The sequence below is a fragment of the Vanacampus margaritifer genome, chromosome 8 (genome assembly GCF_051991255.1).
Source record: "Vanacampus margaritifer isolate UIUO_Vmar chromosome 8, RoL_Vmar_1.0, whole genome shotgun sequence".
Taxonomy (NCBI): domain Eukaryota; kingdom Metazoa; phylum Chordata; class Actinopteri; order Syngnathiformes; family Syngnathidae; genus Vanacampus; species Vanacampus margaritifer.
The window spans coordinates 12,930,861-12,949,376 of record NC_135439.1 but is presented as its reverse complement, the minus strand read 5'-3'; the positions used below and the strand labels follow the sequence as shown (position 1 = coordinate 12,949,376).

Genomic DNA, 18,516 nt, shown 5'->3' with positions numbered 1-18,516 from the left:
GTATGTATGTACGTATATGTCAAGTTAACTGAAGACTCGATTAATTTATTAACTACTTGCATTTTCAGTATTTATAGTAGCCCACTGAAGTCTGAGCACCACATTTTTAAGATAGTTTTGTGTTGACATAGTTTCTTTCTTCATATAGGTATAGCGCAGTAGTTTAGGAAAGTTTGCTTTCCTGTTACTTTTATAGGGTGACCAAACATGTCTTCTTTTAGAAGGACAGCCCATTTTCTTACGTCCTGTTTGAGCGTCTGGGGGTTTTACAAATTCATGAAAATGTCCGGTTGGCATTGCGTGACTACTAGTTGGTGAAGCACACTGTGTAAAACAACTAGTACCACAATTTCAAGGCCGGGGCAAGTATCCTCGTTTTTTTTGGGGAAATATGGTCACCTTACTGTTACAACACCTACCTGATCACAAATATATAGATTTTTTGCAGGCTTGGAAATTGTTCTGAGCATTAAAATGTTCATTTTACAAATGCTAAAATCTCTGTGGATCAGAAATGCAGACATTGTATGCATGCACATTTTATAATGAACAAAATAGATGGATGGATGATTTTAATGTCGACAGCTTTGATTGAAAGTAATACACACACAGAGGGTAGTTAAACAATTTGTTTTTGGCACATTTGTGTTAGCTGTCTGCTTATCATAAAATACAACAGTGTTTTTTTAATTGTTTATTGCTCTCTTTATTTTAATTTCATCATGTTTATTCAAGCTGCAACTTTTAAAAGCTACAGCCAACACAGGAGTCACGTCGAGTGCTGATGGCAAGAATAACTTCATGCAAAAACTATTTAGGAACTTGGCTGTTTTTCATGATGACATGCTCCATTTCAGCCATGTTGGAAGTGTCCAAGCGGGCGTCATACTTGGCCAGGATTTTTAAGACGGGCCTCAGCCTCATCCACCATTGTTCTTTTGGAATACGGTGTCTGCAGATAAAAAAAAAGAAGAAGTGTAAAATGGAAAATCTGAATAAATCTTAGGTATCCCAATGGCCAGAAACACAAGCGCATGGCTACAACAAAATGTCTTACTCAAAGTCGGCTTGTTCTTTGAGCTCTGTCAGAGACTGGAAAATCAAAGATCTCTTCTTCATGCCCAGCACACATGCGGAATCATCGGAATTGGCAAAAATACGGCCTGGAGATTTGAAGTTTAAAGCACACATTAGCACAGGGACAACATATCATCAAGCAGCATTACTTCTTCTTAGCATTTGTCTTTCGGTCCTCACCATGTCGGGAGCATTCCTTCACTTTCTCCGTCATCCATAAGATAGACTTGATTCCCATCTTAGTGGCAAAATTCCTATCAAAGGGGCTGGGTGTTCCGCCCTAAACGCAAAGTACTGTTATTGCTGTATTCATATAACTCAAAGAGCATTCACATTTAACTATTGCCTAATAATGCCATACCTGCTGCATATGTCCAAGTACATTCTTCCTACAGTCAAATATACCCTTTCCTTCTTCAGAGTACACATTGAAGAGAACATCTGTGGTGTAGTTTTCATTGCATTTCTCATTTCTGGGAGAGAAAAAAAAGAAGGGCAATAAACTACTTGAAAAGGGATTTGTTGGGATTTCATCCAAACCTCAGAACAAGTCCTCTCTTCACTGTTGTCTTCATCTTCTCTGTCAGATGCTCCACATTCATCTATAAGCAAGTTGAGAAAAAAAACAACTGTGACCTACTGTAATTGACCGAGCCTGATGGTCATGATGGGTTCCTATTTTTAGGAAATCTTTGCCTAAATGAGGCAACATATGCAGATGAATGTGCTACTCTGCCATATGCCTGAATTGTTGAAGACCATGTCAACAAGACCGGAAGATGAAGATATACCGTAGTACCATTTTTACTATTATTACCATATTTGTAATGGACTTTTTTCAATGTATAATGAGATTTTAATTCTTACTTAGTTCTTAATTCTACTGCTGTTAGTCAAAGTCATAGTAACTTTTGTACAGTATCGCCTTCCACTCAGACCACCTTCAGGTCCTTAATGTTGAAAGGCTCCTCAAAGATGTAAGCAATATCAGCACCAGCTGATAAGCCGGCCATAGTTGCCAGGTATCCACAGTATCCTCCCATAGTCTCAACAATGAACACTCTTCGCTTGGTGCCGGCTGCCGATTGCTTGATCAGGTCGCACGACTAGAAGGAATAAAGATAAAGGGAGAAGGCATAACAACATTGTTAAATGTTTGCTGACAGTTTTTGTTTTTGTGTGGGAAAATCAGTATACCGAGGTTATGGTGTTAAGAGCAGTATCTGCACCAATACTGAAGGCAGAACCAGGAACATTGTTGGAGACAGTAGCAGGAATGATGACTAAAGGAATACAGAGTTCTTCATAACTCTGTCTGGCCTGCACCATCTCCAGACCCCCAACAAATGCCTACATTGGGTGCAAAAAAACAGCATGAAAGTGAAAAGTATTTTTTTTTTATTCCAGACAATATCTATCTTATGGATCATCACAGACAACTTAACAGAACTTCTACCCACCTCAAAGCCTCCAACAAGGATGATACCATGAATGTTGAACTTTGAGATGTTCTGACTTATCTCCTTCAAAAGCTTAGTTGGCAGGGTTCTTCACAAAAACAAAGAGGCATTTAACGTGTAACTTAATGTCAGAAACATTACAATTGTTATTGCTGTCTCACCTCTTGGTACCGAGGAGCGAACCACCCTTTCCAATCCACCCAGCCACTCCAGTCCAACCAATAGGCTCGATCTGTGCAGGGAAAGCACATTAGTTCAACTTCTTTCATCGACTATAGGCAATGTATTCATACAATCATATAACAGGATTACCTGCCCATAGGCTAAACCATCAAATCCATCATGCACTGCCAGCATTTGATGACCTTGGAGGAGGCCAGTTCTGACAACTGAACGAACTGCAGCATTCATTCCAGCACATGGTGCCCCAACGTTAAGTACTGCTATGTTGATATTGCTCTGGTGGGTGTAAATTCACAGAAACATTTGTCAGACATACAGGATCAAGTGGGTCACATAAAAAAATTGTGATACACATCTTGCCTTTGTGTCTGGAGGATGAATGTGCGACAGCATTTTATAGGCGTTCCAGTTATTCTCGAAGCTCCTATACTCCAAAGGTTGCACAGATGAACAGACAATGAAAACTCAATGCAACATTCAGCATTTTCTAAACAACAGAAACACGGATGACTCACTTTCCCCTCAGCTTCACTGCATCTTCAAATCTTTTTTCAGCCATTGCTTTGGTGACATCCTTTGTCTAAGAATGCGAGAATAAACACTGTTGTTATGCACCCATGTGTTTCATAAGTATAATACTTAAATATTTTGTGTGCACTCTGGTTGACATACCACTTGTACACACTCCATCAGAGGCAATCGGACAGCCATGTTTCCAGACAAGGAGACCACACTTGCAGGAGTTTCGGGTTTGGCCTCCAACAGGGCCATTACTGCCTGCATACCCATCCTGCTGGCCTGATTGATCACATGGCAGACTTAGAGACACCAACAAGCAATAATTTATGAATAAAGTATTGTATTGTATTTTAGACCATAGATAAATACCAGGATTCTGTCAAAGGCGGAGGGGGTTCCGCCTCTTTGTACATGGCCCAGTACAGTGGTACGAGTGTCAAAGCCAAGCCTTTTTGTCACCAACTGAAAGAAATATGTTGGGGTCATGAAGTTGTATATTTCTAAAATGAAAACTAAAAAAGTCTCATGAATTAAATGATGTCACTGACCTCCCTGATATACTCACAGCTGATGGGTTGGCCATTGAGGTCTATTGCTCCTTCTGCTACAATGATGATATGCAAACGGTTGCCCAGCTGTCTTTGCTAAGAGCAACACAAAATAATAAGCTTCATAAGGAGTATTATTTATTTTTTTAAATAAATTGTTCATTTGTGCAGGATCAAATCAAATTTACCTGAGTCAGTCGTCTGCACAGATGATCCTCCCAATCTTTTTCTGGGGGCATCTCTGGAATGAATACCCAGTCAGCAGCACATGCCAGAGCGGTCACCAAAGCCAGGTAACTGTGAGTCAAAGGTTAAGACTCAGCTTGAGTCTTGTTTGTGGAAACACTCACACTATGATATGTATTAAAAATGGATTTGTCAAGTAAAGCTATTTGGACAATAGTAGACTTGTTTATCTCCAAATTTGGTCAGTTTCTTTTATCTGAAACATAAAGAAATGCCATAATTATAATATATAATATAATAATTATATATACCTATATATATATATATATATACATCAAAATAAATAAATAAATACATAAATAAAAAAATTAAATAAATATTATTATTATTATTATTATTATTATTATTATTATTATTATTATATAACAATAATACTTATTATTATAATTAGTATTTTATTTATTTTGTGATAAAATAAAATAAAAACATTTGGGACCTTCAAAGTTGAATAAATGTGATGCAGGTTGACTGTGTTGTAAGTTATAATAACACCAGGCACCAAGCTTTCACCATGACTATCAGAATCTGTTAAAACAAAGGCTTGACTCACCCACAATGCCTGCCCATCACCTCTAAGATAAATGTCCTCTGGTGACTGCAAAAGGGTACAATGGCGTTAAAGAGCGTTTCATAATGTCACATGTCGTATGTGGTGCGGGTTATGTCAGAAATGTTCCAGGAAATACATCTTTTGAGATACCAATTCTGGAAATTTTCTAACATATTCCACGTGATATTTTTATGTATAAGTCTACCTCTGTGCTGTGGTGGCAATGGCATCCACTATCTCCATGATGCGATGCAGGGCAGAGTCTGTGCCGATGGTCATGTCAGTGCCGCAGAAGTCATTGTCAATGGAGCCCACCATGCCGACAATGTTGAGGTGGGAGGATTCCTTTGCTTCATTTGTTGTGATATTACCTGAGCACAGGTGAACAATGATTGCAGTCTCAGACATTTTCAGTCACCAGTAAATCCAATCAATGATTTTTTTTTGATATTTGGAGGTCATAAACCCTCACCAGCTTTGATTAAATCTGCCAGTAGTCCACTCCACTCAGTTCTGAACTGGTTGGCACCTGTGAGACTGCCATCACCTCCAATGACACATAGGTTGGTGATGCCCAGCTTGACCAAGTTATAGGCTGCCTTGGTTCGACCCTCTCTGGTGCGGAAATCCTGACAACGGGCGCTCCCAATCACGGTTCCACCCTGAGGAATGTGTCATGGCAAGTCAACACCGAGATCAAGAAGGTGGCGAGGCAGACGGGTTCTTCTAACCTCCACGAGTGACTTTGGCTGTTTAATGAACTCTGGCATTTAAATGCCCATCTTATTGACATACAGAATTACACCGTCGAGGCTAAAGCTTTGCTAGAATTACTCACCTAAAGGTTAGAGTGTCACCTGATGGTCATAGGTTAAAAATAGTGGTGGTTAGATAAGTGATGTATATTTAAAGTCCTTGTAAAGTGAAAATAAATGGATAGATTTATAAATTTGACACACCAAGAGTGTTGTTAAACAAGCCTGCCAATCACATACAAGTGTTCATTGAATAATGTGTGGCGCTGTGTTAAATAAAGAGTTAACTTTCCCTCAACTGTGATGTGGACCCACACAACGACACAACACTAAGCGAAGCAGGGACATATTGGACGGCCTCAACACCGTCTGCTCCTGAGCTAGCTAGTTTGCTAGCTTGCAGGCTAGCAAATGTAATAAACAGTTAACTTTCCCTGAAATGTCTGTTGTGTGGACGTACGCGTAGTGCACAAAATGAGGTAGTGGCAAATTGGACAGCCCCAATGCATGTGCGCCAGTCCACACTAGCGGAAGCTAACTGGCAGGGCTGTCCAATTTGCCACCAACTTGTTCCATGTGTCATGAGCGGGTCCACACAACAAAGACACCATAGCCAAAATAACACAACACATTAGCTTACCAGCTAACTGCATGGTGTAATGGTGTCAATTGGTTAGGTTACAAAGTAACTCGCATTCACGCTGGACAGCCACTGATGTGAAGGCGCTCTAATTATGTAGAGTGCATACTTGGGCTTGTTTTTAGCCTCGACCAAAAAAATCTGTATTGATGAATACAGCGCTGCTGTAGGCTATGTCTTGAATTCAGTACTAATTTTTTCTCAGTCTGCACATTTTTTTCTGCATTTATCTTGCAGATGCTTAATGTATTTTAAAACAAATCACTGAACCACTTTAGAGAGTTAAAATTTCGCCTTTTGTTTTTCTTCTCACCAGCTGCAACATCATGGACACACTCTCCCATGTAGCAGGGCGGATGTTGTCTCCACCGTCTACCAGGCCCTGATAACCCTGTCAATAAACAGAGCGAGAGAAAGAGAGAGCACATTAAGACTTGTGGAAGTTTTAGAGTCTCATTCCTGATTGAAAAGCCTCTCCAGCCAACATCAAGTCACGGCCTTCATGATTCACTCCATGAATGGATTATTTCCAGTGTCCAAATTCCCTGCTAATGTCAAGTTGTCTTCGCTTTAATGTGTCACCACCTCTTCCCTGTTGCTCGATGGACTAATTTTTAACAGGTCCACAGTATTTTTGTTCCAAGATTTGTTTACTAAACACTGGCTATAAATGTTAACAGGAATCAAAACACAATGCAAGTAGAATTTACCTCATGGACAAAAAACACTTTGGCTCCGGTGTATAGTCCCATTCGAACTGTGGCCCTCACAGCTGCATTCATGCCTAGAGGACACAGTGGACATCATATTCATTAACGTTACAGTACATGCTGTACAAAGTGTAAACAAAACCATACAGGGGAAAAATAACTTTTTATTCTGTGCAAAGTATGTATACACACAGGTGTAAACATTAAATATCGCTTAGTTTGAACTTTTATATCAAGTACAATATATTGCTAAACTACCGTGCAAACTGTATGTTTGTGAGTTTGAATTGTTGTTTGTCCATATATGATACGTGCACTGCGATTGACTGCCAACCAGTCAAGACGAGTTCAGGACCTCTCTCTCGACTGTCACCCGCTACCCTGATGGGGACAAACTCTATCAAAACTAGATGGATGGATTTTTTTTTCCACGTACGTTATCAAACAACTCTTTTTTTGACAAGCATTCCTTTTTTTTTTTTTTTTAGTTATTATCTTAATTTCTATAAATTTATAGAAATGAAGAAGGTAACTACAGCAAAGGCAGTGACTGCATCCTCATTACTCAGGCTAGGGTCACTTAAAGGGCAAGATGTGGATAGACTGACTTTGCATTTGCCAAGAGTATCTTGCCTTATGTTACAAACAAGAACAGAAAAGAGTGCGCGGCTCACTCACTTTACTTCACAGATTTAATAGCGCATGACAGAGAGGTCATGATTCTATAATTAGCCAGAAAAAGAGATCCTGTGTCACATAGAGATGAGCAAGAAAAGTTCTTCAGCTGTAAGTGGGGCTGAATTATTAATCGAATTCAAATCAACATCACAATAAAATTCAATTTTAGTCGCAAAAGCCACAATTTGGAAAAAAAATATTCAGTTGGTTGGTATAGGCTTTATTTTTTACATAATGTATTTATATAGTGCAGTCCACATGTTTACATATATATTTTTTTCATAAAACATGAAAAATTTAAATGCCTCAGATTTGTTTGTATTGTTTTTGTAATGGGATTTATAATTTACTGACTTAAGTTTACGTTACACTTGTTTAGTAGAAGTTGTGCAAGTCAAACTAGGCTAGACAGTAAACCAAAACGCTTACGCACAATAAATCTGATTTTGTTTAATATAGATACATTTTTTGCTTGTGTTTGTTAAAAACACACACATTATATTGCAACCGCAATATTGAGGGAAAAAAACATTGCTTTTCAAAATCGTTCAGCCATAGCTGCAAGAAGGAAATAAGAATTTTTGGGGTGTGAAATTGAATCACAGTGGAAGATTACCAATTGAGTCTGTCTTGTAAGAATTCATTAAAGCCGGAAAAACACAAAGATGAAGACATTGCAGCCTCTTATGCTTCGGCAAGAAGAAGGTCAAAGGTGAAATCAAATGAAATGTAAGTGAATTGGCATCACTTCATGAAATACTAGCTATTCAAAATAGTTCTGATTTCTTGCACAAAAAAAAAGATACAGTTGAAATGTATTGTCATGAGCATCATTTGTAGCTGTTTAAAATTGTTTACCACCCTTTTAAAAAACATCTGACATATTTTGAATTTATCCCAAAAAACTATGCTTTAGTCTCAACTTCTGACTTTGCATAAACAGCCTCACATATCACTGCACTTACCCTGGGCATCACCGCCCGAGGTCAGCACCGCAATCGCCCGACCCTTCCCCATCTTGGAGGGGTCGACTGAAACAGTTTCTGCCATTGTCTTGGAGCTAAAGCTGGCCGAGGAAGATGTTCCTCCTTCACAGTGAAAAGCCCTGCAGCCCTTGTGCGCAAGGAGCCTCTCGCATCTAGCTCAGATAGTAATAGCTGACGCAAACGTTGCACAACTTTGACATACGATGAGGCAGACATAATTACCAACACACACATTCCGACACACACACTTCAAGCGCTTCATTCTCGTCATGTTGTGTATTTTTACACATTGAATCCGAGGGGATGCAAAGGGGTTATTTTTGTACCGACATATAGAGTATCAACTACAAGAGTTATTTGGATACTTCATTGTCAAATATCATAAATCACAACTGAAATGATGCATAGGCGATTGTTTACTAATGAGATGGTCTCATTGAAGTTAAATTGTATATTAGGAAATAATTGCAAAGAGTGTCATTCGAAAATTTTAAAAATAATAAACACTAAGATACAAAACAGGAATGCTTGAAGTTACACACACAAGTGAAACGAAAATAGTTTTACATTTCACTTCATCAATTTTTGCCATTTGGACTAAAATCTTGATCTGTGAGTTACATGATTACGTGTCAGGGCATCACTATTAATAAAGGTGCATTAAAAAAAATAACAGCATTGTTCATTTTGGTTTGAAATAAGTGCTTTGTGTTATTCTTTTTTTTAACAAATACATTTAAAAATCAAACAAACAAATTACAATATAATACAACAATTCAATATAATTGAAGAATAATATTCAAAATGATTTTAACAGGTGAATTTAATCAGAAATGCATAAAAGCATCATACCAAATGTGAAAATGTTATTTTAAAAGCCCTTTTTTTAAAAAAAAAAAGAAAGAAAGAAAGAAAGAAAAGCTCTCCTTCTACATCCCTATTCATTCTATAATCCCAAAAACATGGCTCCCAAAACCCAAAACTATTTATATTTTTGGCCACTAGGGTGCAGCAAAAACAAGTATTGTGGTCACCAGTCTTGAGCAACTATCTCCAATGTTGAATCTTATGTTTGTTAGACACTGCATTAAACATTTACAAGTAATTACTTTTTCTTTCTGAAATTGATTGATGGTTGATTGGTTTTGGAGCATTTTCATCTGAAACAGATTGCAGTGGTGGAAAACGAAGAAGACAGTCAACAGTGGGCTGGAATAACAAAACAAACTGAGAGGGCATACACAATTGAACGTCATGACACACAGAGGTGGTAAAAGTATACACAAGTAGAAGTACTGATACTTAGTTGAAGTACAATTTAATTAAAAAAAATATATATGTACACACTCTGAAACGCACTTATGTACAATTTTGAAAAGTCAAAATAAAGTTATTTTTTTTGGGGGGGGGGGTTGTGCGTAGTATCTGTTTTAATAACTTGGCATACGTCAGTCATCCCTTCCGTCATGAATGATTGTTTTTTTTCACACACACATATTTTCAAAATACGGTAGTACAGGCAGATCATACTGCCAGTTTTAACAAATAACAAACTTTTTTGCTATTTAAATTTTTTTTTTGCTTTTTAATTTTGCGAAATCACCCTTTAAAAATTCTGGTTATGTACTTATAAGGATAGCACACAAATAGCATTTAATTCAAACCGCTTATACAGTAAACTAAATGGTACATTTTCAGCTCATGTCCTCTGTAGAGGTCGTAATTCATATCCCTAAAATCCCTGAGGACAAAAAGACTACTCACACACATCTCAGCTTTGGTTTTCACTGTGTTTTTCTTTTTTGGTGTCACATCTATCCAAACTTAGGCGCATTGAGGGACATGCAGAGCTCTCCTGAGGCACAGCCCCAAAGCGATCAATAAGGCCATTTCCAGATAATCACCCCTCCCGTCTTCCTGGACAGTGTTAACACTTGCGCAGCCTGTAATAAACCATATGGATCAATACTACGCCAGTTCTACACAGAACTTTTCCACCTCAGCTAATGCAGTGAAATGTGAACTGGATTTTGGTACAATCTGACCTTCTTTCTGCTCCACTTATTTGTATCCTACTAAACCTGTCAAGATCACCAAGTGAAACAGACAGGTCTGGTTACATAATCACACACAGTTCTCACTGACTGACTGACTGACAGCACATCTCCATTGAGGTATGTTTTATTCTTTCTCCTACATTAAATTGTCAAATTGTATCGTTTGTCTTGCTCATATACGTATGAGAGGTGTTTTGAAATGACATGAGTTACTTTATTCCAAAAGGAACAAGAACAAGCGAGTCCAAATTCTGCTCAATAAATGACCTGGAAAGTAACTTGAGATCCCACGCGCTTTGAAAATTTGTAATATGATTTGTATATACCCACATACAAAAAAACTAACGAAATAAATAAATAAATAAATAAAAATAATATATATAAAAAAATTAAAAATAAAGAAAAAGAGAGAGCAATGATGATGACATGTCAAATTGGTAAAATTACCGAATGAAGAAAACTGAGCTCTCCAGAGAAAAAAAAAGAGAAGAAGAAAAAAAAGAAAATTTGTAATATGACGTTGTTGTCTAGTATCTCCTAATTACTACATTTGAGCTCAAATAATGTCACCTGTGTGGCTAAAACTCTTGAACTATTTATTTATTTCATGTCAAATTTTCAACAGAGTCTTTTGTTAATGGCCTATTTTTTGGGGGTCTGGCTGTCCCAGTACTTTTGTCTAATTTACCATTCAGCACTCTGAAGTTGTATATGGACAAAAAAGACTCAAACTGTTAATATGAAATGGTAACAGAACACTAAAAGATAAAAACTGTCTAATGAGACCACAGTAAAATCTAAATAGATTTATGTATTTTTTTGTGTTATTAGTATTGCTATGTACATAATATTGTACGTTGATGACCAAACACGAATCTCTTGGCGTCAACTGTCAGGCGGTGGCCATCTTTGTGTTTATCGACATCGGGGAACGCACGCAAAGCCTTTCCCCTCATAAATCACTCGCTGAAAGTGTCGCTGCAAATGTTGCCAGGTTTTATTGCAGTTTAATCAGCTCAATGAATGTTTTAATAGGCTGATATTTCAGAGAGTGGCTGGCACTGCAGTGATGAATGGGGAGGGGTGAACTGTTCCCCTCCCTCCAATGCTTTTTCTCTGCCAAGAATCACCAAGGAAATGTGTTATCGGGAAACTCTTGTCTAGATAATACCCATTTATTTCAAAAGTAACAAACTCATCTGCAAACCAATCTTGTTGTAATTGGCTAATTGCGGAAGCGGTGATTTCTATCTGCTAACGCTCTGGGCTTTTCAAAATATATTATCTAAAAAAAATTCCGCCATCTCTCCTTCCGCAGGTCTTTTATGAATTCATCAAGAGGCCTCCATCTTTCTCCCTGGTCTCCTATATCATTTAATATGTCTTTACCCCTCCTCCTCTCTCTGAGGATTGCACTGTTTCTCAATTTGTCATCCCCGATACCCCCCCTCACATTATGTACATATCTTAATCAGCCCGTTTGCCTCCTCTCCTCCATTTCATCACTTTTTCTACCGTTCTTCTTTTGACCTTCAGCTCCCCAGCTTCATTACACTCCTCCATCTCTGTATTTCCTCCCAACTCTCCTGACCGTAAGTTGGTAATGGAATGTAAAATCAACATGGTTGTGACATTTCGGCATTTCACCGACCGACCGCCCCCCCCCCCCCACTTCCCCAATCATGTATATTGTTGTCTTGTCGTTCACGTCTATATGATACGCAGTGTGACTTCTGTAATAAGGACATGGATGGGATGATGGAGGCGGCTGGAGGCTTTAATTAAAGACCAAAGGGTCACAGTGAATAAGTCGGGTTGGGTTTTCGGGGGTGGGGGGCAGACGGTTATCTGCCGCTGGAGTGATAAATCAACCTGCCCCTTCAGCCGCCCTCAACACAACATCACGCCACTGCATTGGGTCCCCCTCCCTTTTCCAAAAGCAATTCCGTCATGTCTTGTTAGCTCATTCGTCTTCATCAGTAGCAGTGGGAGGTTCGAGCCCCCGCACCCACCGCCTCACCTCGAGCCACCCTCCCCACCCACCATCCCCAACCAATGCCAAGCCCCACTGATCAAAGCTGAGCCAGCCTGTGCATTGGCATGGGCGCGCATGAAAACAAATTGTGTGTGTGCCAAAGCTTAAGCACATCGCAGTTAATAATGAAGGCAGCGTTAGCACACACTGAGCGCTAATGGCATTTAGGGCCAATTAAGGGATGACTAATTAATGAGACATTTCCTGTAAGACTTATCGATGTTTATTTGCAGTCACATAAATCACTTAATTGTATTCCCTCCGAATATTTATATCTTCATGACACATAATGATACATTGGTGAGACAGTTGATTTAAGCAGATTTATATGTTTATCAATGAAAAAATGAAAAGCTAATGAGATCATGGGAAGTATATCATTTAAGTGAACATTTCCCTTCCATAAAAGTAGACCTAATAGAGAAAATAACATTTTTCATGTTTGTGTTCAAATAGTCGGAGTACATGCCCACCCAGCGTGAAATTCAACATCCAAGTAAAACTTTTCTGGCCATTTCAAAAAAATGTCTGTGAGCGAGCCCGTCAGTACTTCCGGCTGACTGTTGTGAAACAGCAGGAATTAATTATTAAATACATAATAACCACCTCCACACCACGTTTCTTCATAAAGAGAGTTAGAGTTAGCACATATTAGCATTAGCTAATAGTGGTATCAGCACTTGGCTAAAAGTCAACATGGAGGTAGGAAGTAGCTGCGTTTTCTGATGCTATGTGCCAAACTACTAAATTAATTACACAAATTTGCTATTACACACCATTAAACTTTATTATACAGTATATTGTTCTTCTCACTTTTTTGATGTGCTTCTATGCATCCACATTTCTTGACCAATTCACACCATTCCAACTCCAACATATTTAAAAAATTCACAAAATGTGGGTACATATTTTTCACATTCCAAAAATTCTGTTTTCCCACATTTCCAATTTTTAAATTTAATTTTTATTTGTTTATCTAACAAATGTTCCCAAATGAAAATAAGGAAAAATCATCTCAATATTTATATTCTTATGTAAACAAACAATCTGCATTGAAGATGACAATGTAATTTCAGTGTGAATTTTTCTTCCCTTCCCACTGCTTGTTGAGGCTGGTCCTTGTTTTGGAATAAGCTTTGCGAAACAAGTCATTAAAAAACTAAAAGACAAAGGAGAACAGAGCGGTGTTTGCTTGGTACTGGATTAAGTGAGCTGTTGTGAGTTTTACTGAGCTGTCACATGACGTTATGCACAAAAAGCCAAATAACGGACTTTTGTCCTTTGAAACAGACATCTTACGAGATACCACATTTTTTTCTAAACATTCTCTTCCAAATCAGATTTCCTCATGTGTGTTTGAGTTCAGGGGTTCCACTGTAGAATTTAATTTCATTAAATTTAAAGTTGAGAGGTTTAGAAGCTCCACTGTACAGACTTGTATGACAAATAACTGTTACAGATTCTTGGCCCAAGGCGTCAAATTAGCTCAGCTTTATACAAAATGGTAAAAAGGCATGGATAGTGGTTTGATGAATAAAACAATATGTTTGAAATGTAAATGGCATACTGTGCGTATATTTTCTTTTACTTTAGAAGGGGAAGATGTTGCATGTATTTTTCCCTCCCACCTCATACCTTATGGTGATAGTTGCCATTACATCTGCAAAGTTGCAGAATGCAGTGAAAAGATGGGTTTGATCTGGACTCTATGTCATTAGTAGTTTGCTAGCAGCAGAGAACAATACAGATCAACTATGGCTGTGTCTGCGCCGGTACAACAAAGAAAAGCTCACTGCTCTGTTTTTCCGCCACTAACGACAACACAAAGAAACATTTAGCTGGCGACACACAAACAAGCGACATCAAATGAGGTGGCCTTCCTGGCTTCGGCTAATTATAGTTAACATGCTCTGTTACACAAGTAATAATATTAATTAAAAAAAAGATGGACATTGAGAGTTCTAGAATATTCACTCATTTAATAACAGAGTGATTTGTGAGTTCTATTCTTGAGAAATGTTGATTAACCAAAAGTAGAGAAAAAAAATGGGACAGCTCTAACATTTCGAAATGATGAGCATACTCTAGATAAGCAAACACACCACCACAACAACACAAACCGTCCATAATTGTTCCCCCTGGTCACACGACAGTCCAGACTTTGACTGACAGCTGTCAATCCGGGCGATGAGGGTTGACTGAGGGGGTCAGCCGTGGTCCCAGGGGCCCTCGTGTGTCATCAAGTAGGGCCAAGGCTGGAAGGGGATAGAAATAGACAAGGTCTGCTGTGGTCCACTGAGCTTTGCCACCCCGCCCAGCAAGTGGAAGGGAGAGACATGGAGAGATGGAGGGAAATAAAAAAAAAGCCCCCCGGGGATGTTAAGAAATCGTTTAACTTTGTGACAGCAGGAGTGGCATCTGTAAGGGCTGCACACGTCTAGATGCATAATAGTGTACTGTAATACTGCACACTCAACTTTGTAGAATGGATGACATAAATGTATATATACTGTATATATATATATATATATATATATATATATATACATTAGGGGTGGGAATCTTTGAATGTCTCACGATTTGATTCAATTCCGAATTTTGGGTGTGCGATTCGATTTAAAATAGATTTTTGATTAAGAACGATTTTTGATTCAAAATGATTTGATTGACAATGATTTTTGCTTCAATTTATAGATGTTCAAGTAATCGTAATGATCTGATCTGACTCGCTAATGCTAATTGGTGTCCTACTCGCGGCACTTTTATTACTCAAAAGAATAGCTCCACGCAAAAAACAACAACAACTTTTATTGGAATAACTTGATCGTGACTTTTTCCTTCTACTCTCTAATGGTGCAACAACTTAACAGTGTATTAGACAGCGTGGAACCACACCGCCCCTAAGTGACCAAATCGGGTACAACATGAACAGCACTCCCAATAAAGGCACACACAAACAAAGGGAAGACAGTATAAAATAATTTAAATAAAATTGATTTTGGGACATTTAAAATTGATTCTGAATCATACAAAATGAGAATCGCAATTCTTATGAGAATCGATTTTTAATATAAAAAATTATACATATATATATGATATATATATATATATATATATATATATATATATATATATAATATATATCATATATATATATATATACTGTGTATATATATATATATATATATATATATATACTGTTTATATATGTGAAATAATTTCTTTATGATTATGAGAATTTGTACACAATGTATACATTATCTACTAAAATGAGTAGAAGATGGCCATTTTTAGGAATTAGATGAATATACTGTATATATATTGGCTGAAAGGCATACTCTTCATGTTGTTAAATTCAACAACTGGATCCAAACGTGAAAGGGAAAATGGAAGGACGAGTGAAATGAGAGAAGCTTAATGTGTGTGCCCCCCCCCCCCCCCCCCCGCCCCAAATTAAACACCTCTCGAGAGGTGAGAAGTAAGAAATGAAATATCCGAGTGTCAAAAGCTGGCAGCAACATTAGAAGGACACAAGCAGTATAGAGAAAGTATTCATCTTGATAGGGTAGGAAAGAATTAAAGAAAAGGCCGCTGGTGTTGACAGTTTTTGTACTAATAATGGCCAAACACTGAACATAAGCAGCAACAAAGAGAGGCAAATACATTTCGAAAAGTAGAGAAGATCATAACTTGGGTGCTTGGCTGTTCTTCGGCTGATTAATAAAAGGCTACAACAAACACAAATCCACTATGTAATTCTAGGTACTAGCAGCACAAACACCATAACAACGGTAACAACAACGCTTTAATATGGTGAGGTCACTAATGGTAATGCTTATGAATGATACGACCAACACAAAAACTGGTATATTTTGTAGATATAACAATAAATGTGAAGCCATATTTTTTATGTAACTATATTAGCAGCACCCTCCTTAAATCTAGATAGAGATAGATAGATTTAAGGAGGCCCGGTGGGGTGCCTGGTGCACCCGCCTGGGGGGTTGTGCTTGCCCTGTCCTGGCTGGGGTCCCTTCTTTGGTGGCGGTTTTTATGCATGCCAGATCCACCACACCAGCATCTACCAAAATTCAAACGCAATCTGCTTCTTTTCCTCTGCTCGCTGAATCGGTGGAGGCTGATGTCTGTGGATCTTACTCTGCTTCATCTATCCTTCCTTCCTTTCCTCAGTCTTTCCTTTGGTCTCTTGAGGTCTCCCTAATTTGTTGGAATTTAGATGTTTCTGGGGTTGGTGAAAGATTCTGGTTGGTAACCCGGTGGGTAGTAGGTGGTCTGGTCGGTGCTGGATTTCACTTTTCTTTCTTTTCTTTAATCCTTCCTCGGGTTTCCTGACAACTTCACGACTCTAGCGGGATTCTGAAGTCTTCGGTTTAGGCGAAGGGAAAGGGGTTTTTAATAGGTTTCAGGGGAATTAATAAGCACAAACTCACACACACTCACGCACACACACGCACACACACACACACACACACACACACACACACACACACACACACACACACACACACACAAAGAGAGAGAGCAATGATGATGACATGCTGAATCGGTAAGATTACTGAATGAACAATACTGAGCACTCTTTAAAAAAAAATATAAAGGGAGTCCGTGGTAAACAGAGAGAATCCGGTCACTTTTCAAAATAAAATATTTTTAAGCCTTGGCTAATCAATTAACTAGAAGTATAGTACGTTTTTTATTCTGGTCCAAAGTGGCTCACGGCCCGGTACCGGTCCGCGACCTGGTGTTTGGGGACCACTGCTTTAAAGTACTATTAATTATAGTATATTATGGTCACTTTGATGGGAGCAGTTCCCATTTATGGTCAGTTATTTGGCCAAATTCACTCTGGCTCATATCTTGGTCCAGTTGATATCTGCAATTGCACATGGATGATAAATACAACAAATGCCAGGCAGATGTGAATAGCATCTATACATGAATAAATAAATAACATTATATATGATGGCATTGACAAAAAAGAGTGTATGGGTGTGTGGGTTGGGGTGCTGGATCAATATCAGGCGACGTGATATTCTGCCTGGGGGCTTAAATGAGAGAATGTCAACACACACACACACACACACACACACACACACATGCACACACACTAGTCCCAGCATCACCTTTTCACCAATTCATTAAAAACAAGCTCGCCGGGCCTCATTAACAGCAGGACACACAGTGTTGCATCCACAACCAAAGCCCACAGCCTTGCTTTCTTGCCCCCAAGACCATCTATCTTTCTATCTATCTATCTATCTATCTATCTATCTATCTATCTATCTATCTATCTATCTATCTATCTATCTATCTATCTATCTATCTATCTATCTATCTATCTATCTATCTATCTATCTATCTATCTATCTATCTATCTATCTATCTATCTATCTCTAAAACAACCATCATACCATGCAGGGGAGAACAATGTCAGGAGGAAAAATCAACAAAATAGGTAAAACAGCGGAGACGCTCCACTGCCTGCCTGACTGTTTTGGGTCTCTACAGACTAAATGGATGCAAGAGAGAGATATGTGGTGCGTTCAAGTCCCTCCCCTGCGCTACCACCCTGCGTTGAGAGTATATGCTTGGCTTCCCCCTGGTTCCTTAACATTCCTCGCCATCCTCCTCCAAAGCCTGGGAGACGACTGAGGCAGACAGCAGCGCTTGTTATAGTCACAGGCCTCAATCCAATGTGTGTGTGTGTGTGTGCGCGCGTGTTTGTGCGCATATGTGTGTGTGTGTGTGTGTGCGTGTGTATACGTGTGTGAGCATCCGTACTATACATGAATACAAATTGTGTAAAATGAATTTGTCTTTAACTGCATTAATTTGGGTTAAAATCCCAAGATATCAGATATACTTCATGTTTTAAATAATGTTGAAATGGAAATTTTTGTGGGTGATATTACAAACTAGCTTGCAGTTCATTAGATGAATATAACTGAATATATCACATTATGAATAATTCTGGTAGTCAAACATCAAGTTTTACAACATTCTGATCAACTTGAGTCAGTGTTTCTTTTCTTTTCTTTTTTTTTGGGTGGG

The 18,516-nt window shown here is 38.4% G+C and overlaps 1 protein-coding gene across 1 annotated transcript; it reads right to left on the bottom strand.

The window, feature by feature from the left end:
• Positions 1-638: 638 nt before the first annotated feature.
• pfkmb (phosphofructokinase, muscle b) lies at positions 639-8,465 on the bottom strand. Its single transcript, XM_077573638.1, has 22 exons — positions 8,332-8,465; positions 6,689-6,762; positions 6,292-6,369; positions 5,056-5,245; positions 4,789-4,954; positions 4,584-4,628; positions 3,976-4,084; positions 3,788-3,883; positions 3,609-3,701; positions 3,393-3,518; positions 3,236-3,300; positions 3,081-3,144; positions 2,850-2,996; positions 2,699-2,769; positions 2,538-2,625; positions 2,275-2,427; positions 2,019-2,183; positions 1,618-1,679; positions 1,439-1,550; positions 1,258-1,357; positions 1,058-1,163; positions 639-952 (listed from the first exon to the last, which is right to left on the bottom strand). Exons 1-22 carry the CDS (start codon positions 8,414-8,416, stop codon positions 811-813), a joined length of 2,337 nt encoding a protein of 778 aa, XP_077429764.1. The 5' UTR covers positions 8,417-8,465; the 3' UTR covers positions 639-810.
• Positions 8,466-18,516: the final 10,051 nt, after the last annotated feature.